The sequence below is a fragment of the Panthera onca genome, chromosome F2 (assembly GCF_046562875.1).
Source record: "Panthera onca isolate mPanOnc1 chromosome F2, mPanOnc1 haplotype 2, whole genome shotgun sequence".
Lineage (NCBI taxonomy): Eukaryota > Metazoa > Chordata > Mammalia > Carnivora > Felidae > Panthera > Panthera onca.
In genome coordinates this window covers 3,577,823-3,595,398 of record NC_138356.1, presented here as the reverse complement: position 1 = coordinate 3,595,398, position 17,576 = coordinate 3,577,823, and the positions used below count along the sequence as shown (strand labels likewise).

Here is a 17,576-nt window from a genome sequence, read left to right as displayed (position 1 = left end):
CTGTGGAGAAGTGATCTCCCAAAAGAGTGGGAATAATATCAAAAGATGAAATACGGTACATTTCAGTCTTGAAAAAGGAAAGCTCTGGGGACAGAAAACAAATCAATAGTTTACAAGGGTTAGGGTTACAAGGGGTTGTCTACAAAGTGGCATTTATTGGTGCGATTGAACTGTGCTATATTTTTATCTTGGTGGTGGTGCACAATTATATCCATTTATCAAAATGTACAGAACTCTATTCAGGAAAGTTGGTATTTTTGTATTTAAACTTGAATGAATCTTAAAAAATTAAAGAAGAGAATATTCTTGAAGTCCTGATCCTTTTAAAATATACCATAATTCTACTTTTTCCTAATAGGTAGTCAACTTTTAAAAATCCACGTTTTGCTGTTATTGTTCATACATTCCCCCAAAACACAGTTACCGGTTTATTTTATATTGTGCTTTTTGAAGGAATATATTTATAGAAGCATTTAAATTCACGTACTTGTGCATCAGTATATCAAGTAATTATACTTCTTTTTGGCTGTATATAAACATGGGTATATATAACAACATTTATCTAAAGTGAATTATGTTTATTTTTGTGCTGCCAAGGTTTAATATAATCCCTACTTTTTAATATTCTTCTTAATTGCTTAAACTACTTATGATGGGCATGTACTATTTTTCCATCAGTTTTTTTCCCCAAAACAGAAAAAGAGAGTATGAAAAATGAGAGAGATGTTCATTTAACAGCTAGAATAATATAGATATCAGAATTGTCTTGGGGCACCTGGGTGGCTCAGTCGGTTGAGCGTCGGACTTCGGCTCAGGTCACGATCTCACAGCTGTCAGTTCGAGCCCCGCGTTGGGCTCTGTGCTGACAGCTCAGAGCCTGGAGCTTGCTTCGGATTCTGTGCCTCCCTCTCTCTCTGCCCCAACCCACTTGCATTCTGTCTCTGTCTCTCTCAAAAATAAATAAACATTAGATATCAGAATTGTCTCAAAGTGATTCCTGTAATCAGTCTCTTACCACACTATACTTACCCGAAAGACCATTGTGGTCTCGTATGACATATGAGATGAGCTGCTCCGGTTACAAATGGCCAGACGATGACGCCCTGTCAGGCCAGTGCTCTCAGTGTAGACTCTGCTCTCAATGGACCACCGTGTAAATATCAAAGTTCTCATGTTTTCAAAAGTTGTAATTGTGGCTGTTTAAGTAATTTGGCAGATAGCATCTTTCTTCAACCTTTAGAGCCTTTGGAGGTCAGACATGCAATCTTGGTAAATATTGATGAACCAGAACAGATCATGCCCCAAGAGGTCTGTGCCCCAGGCTGTTAGCTCATATTTGTCCCAGTCCATTTCAGTTAAGTCCCCAGAATCATGCTCTAAACACACATGAAACTTACAGATCAAACCCAAGAAGTGAAAATGCAAATGTAGTAAAAAGTATTTGTTTTTATTTTCCAGTATGCTTCATTAGAAAAGGTACAGTTTTGTTAGTAGTACATTAATGAACTTAAAGAACGAAGTGACAAGTCATTTGTCACAGATATTAATTTACATTTTACAAACATCCACCGAAACAATTAAAAATGAAATAAATATATTTACATTTCATATTTCTGGTATTGTCATTGCATTTTTGATATGTATAAAATATATAACATTTATAACATTTTATCTTCAAAAGCAACTTCAAATGTGCAAATAAGTGAATTATGACTTTGAAGTATTAAGGAATAAGAATAAATCATAAACAAGAGTTTTAGAGGTATGAATAAAGCAATTCCTTAAGAGCTCATGAGTACAGCATTATTAAGAGTAGCAAAATGTTTGTTATTAATATCAGAACGTGTACACTTACCTTAAAAAGTTAAGCACAAGATCATCCTTGTGCTTTTAAAGCTTCTCCACCTGCTGATTTCTAGCAGTAATTCTAAATCATTGTTAGGATTATTACTTTTCCACAATAATAAATCAAGCTTCTCTCAAACCCAGCATTCCATGTAAACAAAGTTTATGAATAAGCTTTGTCATTGTAAATGAGGGAAACGTCGATCTATAAACCAATGCACCCAAAGGAAAATTTCTCTGCTTTTATGGTTAATATGAACTTGACATTTATTTTCAAGTAATTACTTTTCTTCTTGCCTAATGACAGTTTTGTGAGCACAGACTTTAAGACCCTAAGCTGGTACCTGCCTGAAAAATGGGCAAGAATGATTAGCTGCTTATTCTCCCTTTAAAATAGTGTTAGATGGTAAATGTTGGGGTACACATTACACATTCTATCTTAAAGTATATTTGAAATAAATATTTGCTGCGGTATAACAAATTAAAATGCCCCTGCTTTAATATATTTCAGCTTAAATGAATTGTTATTCTTTATCAGGCAAAATACATTATTATAGTAGTTAGCAAATATTTCAAATGATATTTGAACTCCCTTCTCTGGCCTAAGTACCTATAATATAATATTCCTTTGAGCTTGCACTATGTACAGTATAATGAACCCTTTAATGTGCATATATATGTATGCATACATATATACATACATACATACATACACATACATATGTATACATACATGTATAATATGTATACACACACACACACACACACACACATACACACATATCCCAAGGCACTGGAGGGGTTAACACATAATGAAGCATTCTGCTATTAAAATGTGCTCTAGTACAAACGAGGATTTGATGAGTAAATCTCATGCACCTAAACCTACATTACATGAGAAATAGAGATTTATCTGAGTATTTTGTTCATTTTTTAATCTTTCTCATTCAAATAGTTCCAGTTATAACAAACCACAGTGGCTAATCATTCCACTGTAAAGGAAAGTGTTAAATACTATTTGGTAACTGATGAACATCAGAGTAATATTTTTCTAATAGGTAGGTTCTCCACTAATGTTAAGCAGCAATTTAGGCCTGTTAGGTTTGTTTTTTTCTTTTTTAATCAATGGTATCAAAAATAAACACAATATCGTATTATCATAAATTTTAATTCAAGCTACAATTTACAGTGTAAATTTAAAGTATATTAAATATATATATTTGAAATATATTCATCTAATATAATTTGTGGGTAGCATTTTATTATATACATATACACATATGTGTGTGTGTGTGTGTGTGTGTGTTGTACAAGGAGATATATACCCATACATATCTCATTGTGCACCGTTTCCTTCATACACCTAAGCACAGGCTAGAAGATTTTTTATTATACAACAAAAAGGATATTTCATTAAATTGTCTTTTGTACATTTAAAACGGAGCTTTTATAAACCTGACATTGCTTTTAAAAATGATTACATTGCACTTATGTAAGGGTTTAAAACGACTTCCTTTTTTTTTTTGTCCTGGTGGCTGAGCCCACTTCCTCCTCCCCACAGACCGGATGATCTCCCTGTGGACACATCCACGCTGCCCCAATGTGGGGCGCTCTGAGATACGCGTCTAACTCACAGCAGAGATTCTGCAAGGAACCGGCTCGTACTGCTACCCACCCTAAGGGGCAGGCGTCTCTCTGCTCTTCCTCCCCAGGCTCCAGGCCTTCCTGAAGCCTGCTTTTGGCGGGCTCCTGGCTTTAGAATGACTGTCCTGTTCGGTCAATAGCTAGTGAGCAGTAATTTCACAGTGTTCTCCCCATTTTGAGTATATATTCATTTCACGGTCAAAAGAAACCATGTAAAAACCACGTGGTGTCCTATTTGCCACAGTTCTTTCAATAAGGCGTCCTAGATGCAACTTAACTCTTGCCAGTTACAATTATGAACTCTGGCTTTTTTCTTTTCAATCTCAATGTGCTTACGAATTAACCAGACACAAAGTGAATTAATAATTTAGGATGATTATGGAAATAGTTTGATACATTTGTCAGTATAATGATCATGTGTCCTTTTTGCAAACAATTTTGATCCTTTCTTTCGTAAATTTTTTGTCCTATTTAAGAAAAGAAAATCAGAGGTGCCTGGGTGGCTCCGTCAGTTGGGCAACCGACTTCGGCTCAGGTCATGATCTTGTGGTTCACAGGTTCAAGCCCCGCGTCTGGCTCCGGGCTGACAGCTCAGAGCCTGGAGCCTGCTTCGGATTCTGTGTCTTCCTCTCCCTCTGCCCTCCCCCCACCCATGCTCTGTCTCTCTGTGCCTCTCAAAAATAAACATTAAAAAAATATTGAAAAAGAAAAAAAAAAGACAATCAAACCAACTTATTGGGTATTTCATCATCTTCACAAGGAAATATCCAGTGTTTGATTTAGTTGGGGACATGCATGTTAACATACAAGTAATCTTTCTTTTTTTAATAGACGGTTGTTTAAAAACAGATCCCCGTACAGCTGTAGTAAAGGAGAAGGTTCTCGACATTAAACAAATGGTCATGTAACTCCTGGGATCTGTCATGTGCACATACCTCTGATGTTTTCCGATTTCCATCCCCTTTACATTTACTAACACAAGATACCTAAAATAACCCACTTAGTTTGGCCTTATATAATCATTTTTATGACATGGTAAGTTAGAAATTTAAAATTTTATTTTCATATCTCACCTTATTTTCTCATAAAATATTACTAAAATGGGAAAATGTCATTTCCCTAACATAAGTAAAACTTCGAGACTATACCCTATGATCATTTTAGTCCGTAAATAACTAGAATTAGGATTACAAAGAATTGTTTCACATGCCACATATGTCGCTATGACTTTCTCTACAAAAGTTTTTGGGGTCACTGAAAATTTATGAAACTTTAATGCGATACCAAATCCCATTATGTAAGTAAAAATCTCCTTAAAAGAAGGAAAGAACAAGAGGTTCATGAATGTTTTCTTCATTCGTAATTAAATGAACATCTTTTGGCATATTTGGTTGACACTAGCAGCGATAAAACGTTGGTTTCAGTGATTTAAGGAAAAATAATACATTTTACATTGTGACTATCATGGAATCAATGAATTTATTCTTTTGAAATTCTTAAGAATATTTGACAACAAGATAAACAAAATTGGAGTGCCCGTGTCATGTTGCAGAATGAGAATACACAGAAAACTCTGCATCAGCAAATTAAAGTGCTTTCTTCCTTGATGAAATTTTGCATGCTTTGTTTCCTTGCTTCCATACGGTCTGCTTCCTTTATATTACTTATAATTCAATGATAGGGCATTAGTTCATGATCTGGCCCGACAGGTATCTGTCATACAAAATAATCTAAAATACAGAAATAACCATTTAAGTGGTATTTTTATCTATAGGTAGCTTACAATTTTTTTATATTATGTACATACTTTGAATCATTCATTTTTTTGTCTTCACTTTTGATGAAATACTGGTACAAATAAACTGAGTGAGAATGAGCTGTTAGGTTCTTTTAAGATTATTCACAAATGCCTTCCAAAACAGAAATGCTTTTGAGATCCCTTAGGACCTTCTTGTTTTCTGCTGAAATTTCAAATCGAATTCACTGTCGACCTGGTGACACCATTGTTTCTCCAGCGTCTAAAATGATGAGGATGTTTATTCTGTTTGTACAGTCATGGTACATGGCAAAAGGAAGCCCCGTGTGTCAGGTTGTGTACTTGGCTTTGCTTGTTGTAGCAGAGCTGGGAGCAGCGGAAGCTGCAGCCTGATTGCCTAAAAAGAGAGGGTCCAAACAAGCTACTTTGGCAGCAAAGAACGAATGAATGCAGTGGAGAACAGCGAACAGATTTGAAAATTCCAGCTCCTGCAAAGGAACGAGAAAAGCTTCAGATCAAATACAAATCAGTGTCTTGAAAACACTTGGTAGGGGCGCCTGGGTGGCGCAGTCGGTTAAGCGTCCGACTTCAGCCAGGTCACGATCTCGCGGTCTGTGAGTTCGAGCCCCGCGTCAGGCTCTGAGCTGATGGCTTGGAGCCTGGAGCCTGTTTCCGATTCTGTGTCTCCCTCTCTCTCTGCCCCTCCCCTGTTCATGCTCTGTCTCTCTCTGTCCCAAAAATAAATTAAAAAAAAAAATGTTGAAAAAAAAAAATTAAAAACAAACAAACAAACAAAAAAAAACACTTGGTAATAACTAGACAACTAGATAATAGTCATTTTTTGAAGCTTGATAAAACCAATTGGAACCAGTTAATTATATCCAATGCATATAAACTGTAGGCCTTTTTATTCAATATGTAAACTTCATGTGTATTGAAGATTTACTTCAAAACATGGCAGTCCGAGGCTAGAAATGCTAAGCATTCTTATTATCTATGAAAGTCACTTCAGTATTGGTAAATGCTGCATAGAGATATATTTGGCCAGAATAAAATCTTATTCTCGATAAAGTACAAGAGAAACATGGGAGTGGCTTAAAAAGTATTTTTGACCTCTTTATACACATTTCCAATGATACATTTGGATTAAAATATTTAAAAAATATTCTTCATTATTCTGTAGAATAAGTTACAATTTGTCATAAGCCACTGAATACGAAATGCTGAAAGCAAAGGTATATCAATATTTACGGCACCAGGAGCCAAATGGTGCCATTCCAAAATAAAATACATGCATTAATTTTAAATGTAACTAATTTTAACTGTTGTATTTGATTATTTAAATTTGTTGTATCTGACTGTTTAAAAAAAACAAAACAAAACTCAACCAAGGCCCAATAATAGTTTGAAGTTTTTAAAAGCATTTCCCATTGAGATCTTTAAGGAAATTTGTATCCCATGTTGCAAAAAAAAAAAAAAAAAAAGAGAAAAGAAACAAGTCGTTTTGGTTTTTTTCTTTTTTGTTTTTCAAACACGAATGGTGTCAGACTGGCTGTAAAATCAGGAGGTGATATTCAGGATAGATTTTAAAAGCTGACGTCACAAATATTTTTTATGGAAAACCATCAATCGTCCCATAGAAATGTCTTAATTTCAAGAGGATAGAGAGGAGACACATACGTGTGCTGAATGGAATCTGTATGACAAAATTATCACAAAGAGGATTCGCTAGAGGGTAATACATCACACGAAACTTCTGACAAAGTTGTTGCTTTATCGTTACACATTTGTAATAAAGGATGCAGAATTACAACGGATATGCACATTAATTGTGTTTGCAATTCATAATATGCGACGATGAGAAACAACACAACGTGTCTATTCAGTTGGGACAGAGTGTAATATCTGCCATCCACCAGGAAACTATTGAAATAAAATAATTCAGCTTAGGAATATTTTCTCAGGTCATGCAGCAGAAACACACTAAGAGCGCAACACAAATTCACTCATAGTTCTGTACGATATAGATAAAACAGCTATGCTGCCTCAGTACTTCCCTTCAAAACTTTGGTATTGTATTTCACAGCTTCCTATGGCAAATGTTAGCTGATTCTGGAAAACAGCAAAGATCTGATTTAGTTATTCTCATTTCCTTAAAGGCTTTAACCGAAAAATGCTTTCAGTCACCCCAACATAAATTATTTCAGAAGTTTTCTTTTTAACAACCCACTTCATTGGCAACATGACGTGTATTTGCCCACGAGCAGCTTTCTGCTTGCCTTAACTCTGTGTCAAAGTCGCCTGTTCATCCCCTCGCTCTTTGTGCCGCCAGTTTATGTCACCCGGAGACTTTGAATATGTTTGATATCAACCCAGATTAAGTCCACCAGATATGAAAGGTGTGGTAAAGTTTTGGAAAATCTGCATGTGCCCATGTACTGTTACAAAAAATAAAACCAGAAAAAAACATGCAATTCACTCTTGGTAAAGGTGAAAATATCTGAATATTGCAAGTGGGTGAAAATATAACAATGTTTTCTCAAAAATAATTCTACCACATCTTTAGTGACTTGGAGATTATGTCTTGGTTGTCAAAAATAAATATCTAATCATACAGAAATTTTTAGAAAGATTACTCATTCCAATTATTCATACCTTGTAAATTATATGCCAATTATTTGATGTAGATTGGCACTTTGAAGTTTTTACACCTTTTTTTCAGGAGCGTGAGTGGTAGGCGGGAAGTGATAGGTAAGAAGAGAAAGCAGGAGGCAGACATGCGCTCAATTTTGATTCTAGATTCCAATGTCAACTCATCTTTCTCCTGTTTCCATGGTCACTTTTGGCAACTATATCTGTTCTTGGGGCTTTAACTATCATGTATACATACATATATATACAGATATATATATATATATTATATTATATATATACATATATATATACAGATATATATGTATGTATACATACAGATATATATGTATGTGTATATACAGATATATATGTATGTGTACATATATACTTATATAATATATAAATATATATATATTTACTCATTTCTAATATGACTCCTAGACCTACACATCTGTCCATCTACCTGCTGAGCAACCACAATGACATCCATCAAATTATTTATTATTTTTACATCAGATTTATTATGATTATTTACGATAAAGCTCTTCTGAACGCCATAAATCTCACTAAAGATAAGTTGTCTTCAAATTTTAATCGTTCATTCATTCATTCATTCAGTGAATATTTATTGAGTGCTTTATAGGCATTTAGTCTTTTTCTTGGTGGAAAGACAAAAAATAGTGAGCAAAACAGACAAACCAAGTCCTGAAGGGACTTAATTCTAGTGGCAAGACACAAGATACAAGACTATAAATCAATTAAATATAATATTGCTGAAATAATTGTAAGTAAAGTCAAGAAAATAAAACAGAGGGACGCCTGGGTGGCTCAGTCTGTTAAGCATCATACTCTGTCTGGCTCAGGTCATGATCTCACGGGTTGTGGGTCCAAGCTCTGTATCTGGTGAGCTCGAGCCCCGCCATGAGTCCCGCTTCTCTCTCTATCTCTCTTCCTCTCTTTCCCTCCCTATATGGCCCTCTTGGGATTCTGTCTCTCTTCCTCTCTCTCTGCCCCTCACTCACTTGTGCCCTCTCTCTCCCTCAAAAAATAACTGACTAAATAAGAAGGAAAGAGAAACTTTTAAAAAAAGAAAAGAAAGCAGAGAAGACAGCAAGAGTGTGTGAGGGAGGGGCTGCAAGATAAGAGAATCTCCATTGCCATGTGTGCAAAATCAGAACTAAGGCGTAAATCATTGGAATGTCTAAAAAAAAATCTAGGAAATGAAGTCAAAGAAATAACACAGGTCAGAATTTGCAGTCCATATGAACTTTTCATGAGTTTTACTCTGAGTGACACGGAAAAAAAAACAAGGGAAATTTCTGAGCAGAGAAGTGACAAGAATTGACTAAGTCTTAAAATTATAATTCTGACTACACTGTTGAGAATAAGCTCTTGGGAAGAAGATTGAAAAAAAGGAAAGAAGTTATAAAGTTTTCAATAAGGAAAGGAGCAGGATTTGAAAGTAAACTTGAGTCAAGGTTGATTCCAAAATATTTGATTGAGCAACTGAAAGGAGAGAGTTGTTATTTAGTAAAATGGAGAAATTATGAAAAAAAAGCAGGGTTTGCATGAAAGATCAAGTTTGGTTTCGGACATGTTACATCTGAGAGCATATAGGATTAAAAGGGTAAGTATGTAACATATATATATAACATATATACAACATATATATAACACATATATAACACAAATACAACATATATATAACATATATAACACATATATTATATATAACATGTATATTATATATAACATATATATGTATAACATATATAACATATATATAACATACATAATATATATAACACATATATAATATATGTTATTATATTGTATTTGTATGTAACATATTTTATATGTTACATACATATGTTACATACAATAATTTATATTGTAACATATATGTAATTATATATGTTATATATAATATATGTTATATATATGTATATATTAGTGTAGAAAAATCAAGGTAGGGTATAAAAATTAGGATGTGTCAGAGCAAAGATGAGATAAAGGATAAAGCAGTGATCTGAGTGAGAAGGGCAAGGCTTGGAGGGTATGTAGAGAGAAGGATTAGGGACTAATCTGAGGAATCCTGCAGTATAAAATTAAGGAAAGTAGGGAAGAAACAGAAAAGAAAAGAAAAAACAGTCATTGCCGGGGAAGAGAGAGAGACAAAACACAAAGTCTGGAAAATGAGAATTGGAAATTGACTATTGGATTTAGCAACATGGAGATCATTTTGACCCTTGACAAAGAAGTTTATATGGAGAAATGGATGCAAAAGACTCATAGCAATCAGTTCATAAGTGATTGAGTGCAAAAAAATAATAAAGTAAGTATAGATAATAATCTTTTAGAGAAGTCCATTTTTCTTTCTTAAATGAGCAGAGAAATGAATCGATAGGCGAAATCAATTATGTTTTTCTAACATTTAATAAATTAGGAAGCACCTATATAAAGCAAATATTAAAAGATCTACAGGGTGAAATAGTAATAGAATAAAGTTGGGGGATTAATACCTCACTTACATCTATATATAGATCATCCAGACAGAAAATCAAAAGGAAACATCATCCTTAAACACCATATTGGACCAGATGGACTTAAATATCTACAGATACATATATTTGCAGATAACAGGATATTATAAAAGAAAATCCCAAAGACACTACTAAAAAACATTAGCACTAATACGCAAATTCAGTAAAATAGCAAGGTATAAAATCAATATACAGGAATCTGTCACATTCCTATACACTAATAATAAACTATCAGAAAGAGAAATTAAGAAAATAAACTCACTTATAATTGCATCAAAATAAGAAATACCAAGGAATAAATGTAACCAGTGAAGTAAGTGAGTTGTACATTAGACACCAAAAGACAGTGATAGAAAGAAATTGAAGACACAAATAAATGTCAAGATATTCTGTGGTTATGGATTAGAAGAATTAATACTGTTAAAATGTCCATGCTACCCAAAGCAATCTATAGATTCAATGTAATCCTTATCAAAATTCTGCTAGTATTTTTCACAGAAATAGAACAATCCCCAAATCTGTATAGAACCACAGAAGACTCTGAATAGCCCAGCAACCTTGAGAAAGAGCAAAGCTGACGGCATCACACTCTGATTTCAAACTATATTACGAAGCTATAGAATCAAGATGATACGGCATTGTCATAAAGACAGATACATCACATCAATGGAATAGAATCGAGATTCCAAAACTAAACTCATGCATATTGTCTAACTCATTTAAAACAAAAGAGCCAAGAATATACAATGAGGAAAGGACAATTTCTTCAATAAATGGTGTTGGAAAACTGGACAGTCACATATAAAAGAATAAAACTGGCCCACTATCTCACACTATACACAAAAATTGACTCAAAATAGATCAAAGACTTTAATGTAATAACTGAAACCATAAAATTTTCAAAGAAAACATAGATGGTAAGCCCCTTGGCATTGGTCTTGGCAATGATTTTTTTCTTTTGGGATCCAACACCAAAAACAAAGCAACAAAGCAAAAATAAATAAGTGGGACTACATCAAAATAAAAAGCTTCTATACAGCAAAAGAAAAAGGCAAACTATTGAATGTGAAGTCATATTTGTAAAAATCTGACTCAATAAATATCCCCCAAATATAAATAATTCATACAACCCAAGAGCAAAATGATGATCTGATTTGTAGTTTTTTAAATGTTTATTTATTTTTGACAGTGAAAAAGAGAGAGAGAGAGAGAGAGGGCACACACATGAGTGGGGACGGGTTAGAGAGAGAGAGAGACACAGAATCTGAAGCAGGCTCCAGGCTCTGAGCTGTCAGCACAGAGCCCGACGTGGGGCTCAGATGTACGAACTGTGAGATCATGACCTGAGCTGAAGTCAGACAACCTACTGAGCCACCTAAGCGCCCTGATAATCTGATTCTTAAAATGGACAAATCTGAATAGATATTTCCCAAAGAAGACATCCAGATGGCCAACAGGTACTTGGAAAGGTGCTCTCAGCATCACTCATTCTCAGGGAAATGAAAATCAAAGCCACAGTGAGATATCACCTCACACCTGTTAAATGGCTATTACCAGAAAGACAAGAAATAACAAGAGTTGGTGAGGAAGTGGAGAAAAGGGAACACTTGTACCCTGTTGATGGGAATGTAAATTGGTGCAGACACTATGGAAAACACTATGAAGTGTCCTCATAAAGTAAAAACGAACTTCCAGGGGTGCCTGGGTGACTCAGTCAGTTAAGCATCGGACTTCAACTCAGGTCGTGATCTCACAGTTTGTGGGTTCAAGCCCCAATAAGGTTCTGTGCTGACAGCTCGGAGCCTGGAGCCCCCTTCTGATTCTGTGTCTCCCTCTCCCTCTGCCCCTCTCCCACTCATGTTCTGTCTCTGTCTCTCTCAAAAATAAATAAACATTAAAAAAATAGAACTTCCATATGATTCAGCATTTCCACTTTGGGTATATAAGCAAAGAAAGCAAAACCACTAATTCAAAAAGATACATGCACCTCCGTATTCATTGCGGCATAATTTACAAAGCCAAAATATGGAAACAACCTAAATATCCATTAATGGAAAATAAAGAAATGTCACACACACACACATACACACACACACGCATACACACACACAAAAGAATATTATCCAGTCATGAAAAAGAATGAATTCCTGCCATTGGTGACAACATCAGTGGATCTTGAAGGCACTATGCTAACTTAAATAAGTCCAACAAAGAAAGAGATGATTTGACATATATGTGGAATAATAATAATAAATAAACTTATAGTGACCATGTTGGTGGTTGTCAGAGGAAGGGATTAGGGGGTGGGTGAAATAGGCGAAAAGCATCAAACGTTACAAGCTTCCAGGTATACAAAAAATAAGTCGTGGGGTTGTATACACAGTATGCGACTATAGAGTTAATAACACGGTGCTGCATATTTGAAAGTTGCTAACGGAGTAAATCCTAGAAGTTCACATCCAAAGACAAAAAACTGTAACTATGTATGGTGACGGATGTTACCCAGACTTTGTGGTGATCATTTCACAGCGTATTCAAATATCAAATAATTATGTTATACATCTGAAACGTTCCCTGTCAATTATACCTCAATTTTCTAAAAAAAAAAAAAGCCATGTTACTGACTTTATAACTTCATAAAAAAGAATAACAAAGTTTTAGTCCATGTTTGTCATACATGCTTTTTAAACTATGTGAAATAAAAATTATTATTAACTCCACTTCCTGTACGCCTTCCTCTGCTTCCTCTGCAACAGTGTCTGACAAACTCAATATGGCTGAGGTGGAGAAATTCGATCAGTCAAAATTGAAGACGACAAGGGTTCCTGGGTGGCTCAGTCGCTTAAGCCTCCAACTCATGATTTCACCAGTTCACGATCTCACCCGAGATGGAACCCTGCACTGTCAGCACAGAGCCTGCTTGGGACTCTCTCTCTCTGTCTCTCTCTCTCTGTCCCTCTTCCTCTTGCACTCTATCTCTCTCAAAATAAATAAGTAAACTTAAAAAAAAATTAAATGGAAGAAGACAGACAGGCAAGAAAAATATCTGCCACCAGAAGAAATGACCCAACAGAGGAAGCAAAGGTGAATTGCAATGAGCCTATCCTGCCAATATGCACCCTACATTGCACAAGCACCGCCTCCTTATGTCACTTATTTTTTCAAGGTTTTTAATGTTCATTTATTATTGAAAGACAGAGAGAGACAGAGCATGAGCATGTCTGTACTAAATCTACAGTTATTGCAAACGTGTTTAATTTCAAAGTCTGAAAAAGTTAATTCTGATAATTTTGACTTTTTTTTTTTAAACACTGCTTTTCCAGAGAAGCGCCATTTTAGAAGAGCTTATTTTGCCATTCTGGAAGATCAGTCCACTTTGGCATTTGATTGTGTAAGATGCCTTAAGGTACACTGATTTGTAAAATTTATGTGGTGTGGGCTATTGACTTATTGTTTATCTTGGTCTCTTCTATTACAAGGTTTGGTGAATAAAAATAAAAACTCATTTAATTCCCAACCTATACTAATATTTCTTTTCCTAATTCAATCAACAGTTTTAAATAACCTTTCAGATAAAGCAATGGGTATGTCAACTATATACACACACACACAACTGACTTCAGTGTTTTCTCCCTGATTTATTTCCTGGTGCTTCTGTTTCTTTTACAGTCTGAAGCACAACCAACGTGGATGGATGCAGGATCTGCCCTCTTAAATAGGCGTCCCTGCCCTCTCCTCATTCTTTTCTCCGTAGCCTGAGTAGCTGGTGCTCTCGAAAATTTGCAGTGAAAGGATCTTGGAATTTTATAGGACCTTTGGTTCCAGATGCCAGAAAAAAAGTTAGAAATTGTGCAAAGCAGCATGGGAAGGCTATCCTTCATTTCCAATGCAAAGGGAGATCCTTCATACCAAATACCTACCCAGGTTGGTGATTTTTAAACTTCCTCATCTATGAGACCTCAATGCTACATATGAATTTGTCTAAATTGCCAGTCATTCTCCAGAAGACAAACCAACACATCACGGATTCTTTAATAAGGATCTTTGACAGCCACTTACTGAGCACACAAAATGTTCCATATATTGCGTTATAGATTCAGTCTTTACCATCACAACCACAGAAGAGGTCGTCCCTTAGAGCACTCTTTTAAGGCAGACACTTCTATCCACAATTTATAATGAGAAAAGGAAGATTTATGGAGATTAGCTAGAAGGTGGTATTACGGGAAGTCAATCCTTGATTTCTGACTTGAGTCTTACTGAACCATATATTTGTGAAAAGGTATCTTGTGGCAGCACAGAGTCACTGAGACTGTGGAGAATACGGGCAGGAAATGGTTTTTGGGAAAATCCTCCAATGACCAAATCAATGTAAAAATGTTTCTATATCTGCACTGTTCCTCTAAATAGAAACACAATTGCTTTTTTCCTACTCTTATTGTACTGTGCATAAAAGCACTACCTTGGCTTCCAGATCTCAAATTTAGTAATTTAGGATTAATATACTATATACACTAGCTTAGGAAATATTTTAAGTGTTTCCTTGGAGGGGAATTGCTACGAATTTCAATGAATAAAGCTTCTTTGATGTTTTTCAAAGACAACCTGTTTTGAAGTCAGAGGACTGTCTGGCCATATTATATCAAATTATAATTTTAAAACACATACACATAAGTATAAAAACAAAATATTAGAAGTAGTGAAGAAAAAATATATGGCTGGAAAATTTAGTAGGAACAACTATGAGAATGCTAGTAATCCTTGATATAGTAGTGTTTACATTAACATCAGATATAAGCCACTTTTTTTTAAAGTTCCCAATAGCAATAATGATTTTTTGGTAAATTGTCAAATAGCTACAAACAATATTGCTCATGACTTCAACTGGGAACCATTTCCCTGTTCTACTAGGAAAGTTCTGAGAAGTTAAATGAGGCTTTGGAAAACAGATGGCAAATTTATTAAGCTTTCTGAGTAATGAAGTGAGAATTTATGAGTTTCTCCTTTCAGAGAAAAATGCATAATGGGCTTTTGTATTATGACATTGAGCTCATACAGCCATAGAGAACAATAACAAAAACAAAAAGAAAAAAAAAAACAAAGTTCCCCCAACTCCCAGGTAAATCCACATGACTTTTTTTCCGTACTTATGAGAACTTTTCACAACCAAAAAGTTAATTAGAACTTTTATCTTGTAATACATATGGCAACTCAAGCAGTCATGTCCCCCAAACAAACCATATTACTTGTTAAATAACCTTTGGTTATATGCATTCACCTTGTAACTGGAAATGTACATATGTGTTATTAAATTAAAGCATGTTTTATCAATAATTATCTCTTTATTATTACATATTACAAGATATGAGTCTACTGTCTAAACTATTTTATCACTCCTTAAATCATTTTCAAAATAAAAGAAACACTGTACAGCTTCCATATTTAATCATCTTTTCTGACCCGTATTTTAAGTTCTGGGTCCCCTATTTTTTTAATTTCTTTGTACTAGTTTACTGTGATATCTTTGACATATACAATTGTATGCATTTTAGGTGGATGATTTGATGCTTTGATATTTGCATACATTGTGAAAAGAGCACCCAAATCAAGCTAATTAGCATATGATCACATCTACATACTTACCATTGTGTTTGCAGGGGTGGAGAGAGATTTTATTTTAAATACACAATATAGTGTTGTTAACTATCGTCAGTCACACTATATATTAGGTTCTATTCATTTTGCATGACTGAAATTTTGCACCCTTAACCAACATCATCTCATTTCCCCCTCCCCCAAGCCTCGGCAAGCACCCTTCTACTTTCTGCTTCAAGGTTTGACTGTTTTAGATGCAATGTGTGAGTTAGATTGTGCGGTATTTTTTTCTGTGTCTTGCCTATTATTTTAGTTAGCGTAATGTCCTCCAGCTCCATCCATGTCACAAATGGCACAAAATCCTTTTTTATGAGGTTGAACAGTATTTCATTGTGTGTGTGTGTGTATAATATATTCTTTATCTGTCAAAGGACAGTAAGTTTTGTTCCATCGCTTGCCTATTATGAATAATGCAGCAATGAACATGGCAGTGTAGATATGTTTTCAAGATAGTGATTTCATTTCATTTGCAAATATACCTGGAATCGGGATTGTTGGATAATACAGTAAGCCTATTTAATATTCTGAGAAATGTCCATACTGTTTTCCATAGTGGCTGAGCCAATTTACATCCTCATCATCAGTACACAAGGTCTTGCTTTTCTTCACATTCTTGCCAACACTATTATTGCTTATCTTTTTGGTCAGAGCCATCTTCGTAAGTGTGAACTGATATCTCATTATGATTTTGATTTACATTTCCCTGGTGATTACTGATGTTGAGCATGTTTTCATATAGGCGTTAGTCATACAAATTTTTTCTTTTGAGAAGGGTCTATTAGGACATTTGCCCATTTTTTAATTGAGTTATTTGTATTTTTGGTATTGATTTGTTTGAGTTCTTCATATATTTTAGACATTACTATTGGCTATACAGTCTGCAAACAATTTTCCTTTTCTGTAGATTGCCTTTTCATTTTCTTGATTATTTCCTTCCCTGTACAGAAGCTTTCTAGCTTGATGTGGTCCCACTTGTCTATTTTGTCTTGTGTTGCCCATGTTTTTGGCATCATATCCAAACAAATTATTGCCAAGACTGATGTAAAGAAGTTCTTTCCTTATGTTTTCTTCTAGGAAACATGGTTGCATGGCTTCAGGTCATACATTTAAGCCTTTGTGTTAATTTTTATGTATGCTATGAGATATTGATCCAGTTTTATTCTTTTGCATGTGCTTATCTAGTTTTCCCAGCATCACTTGTTGAAGAACCATTCACTGTGTGTTCTTGGAACCTTTGTCAATGAGCAGTTGATTATAAATGTGTGGGTTCATTTCTGGAATCTGTATTCTAATCATTGGTCTATATGTTTATATTTATGGCAGTACTGTACTGTTTTGGTTACTGTAGCTTTGTCATATAATTTGAAGTTAGGAAATGTGATCCTACAGCTTTCTCATTCTCACTTAAGGTTGCTTTAGCTACTTGGGGTCTTGTGATTCCATATGAATTTATGATTTTTCTATTTCTGAAAAAAAACATGATTGTGATTTTGGTAGAT

General features: G+C 34.8%; 1 protein-coding gene across 3 annotated transcripts in view; it reads right to left on the bottom strand.

The window, feature by feature from the left end:
- Nucleotides 1-1,700: 1,700 nt before the first annotated feature.
- The window catches only part of SNTG1 (syntrophin gamma 1), an 882,155-nt gene continuing 866,279 nt past the window's right edge, over nt 1,701-17,576 (bottom strand). For all 3 annotated transcript variants that reach the window (XM_060610497.3, XM_060610498.3, XM_060610499.3), the window contains one exon: nt 1,701-5,733. In XM_060610497.3, the coding sequence (XP_060466480.1) occupies nt 5,575-5,733 (159 nt within the window). In that variant the 3' untranslated portion in view covers nt 1,701-5,574. The remainder of the gene's footprint in view (nt 5,734-17,576) is intronic.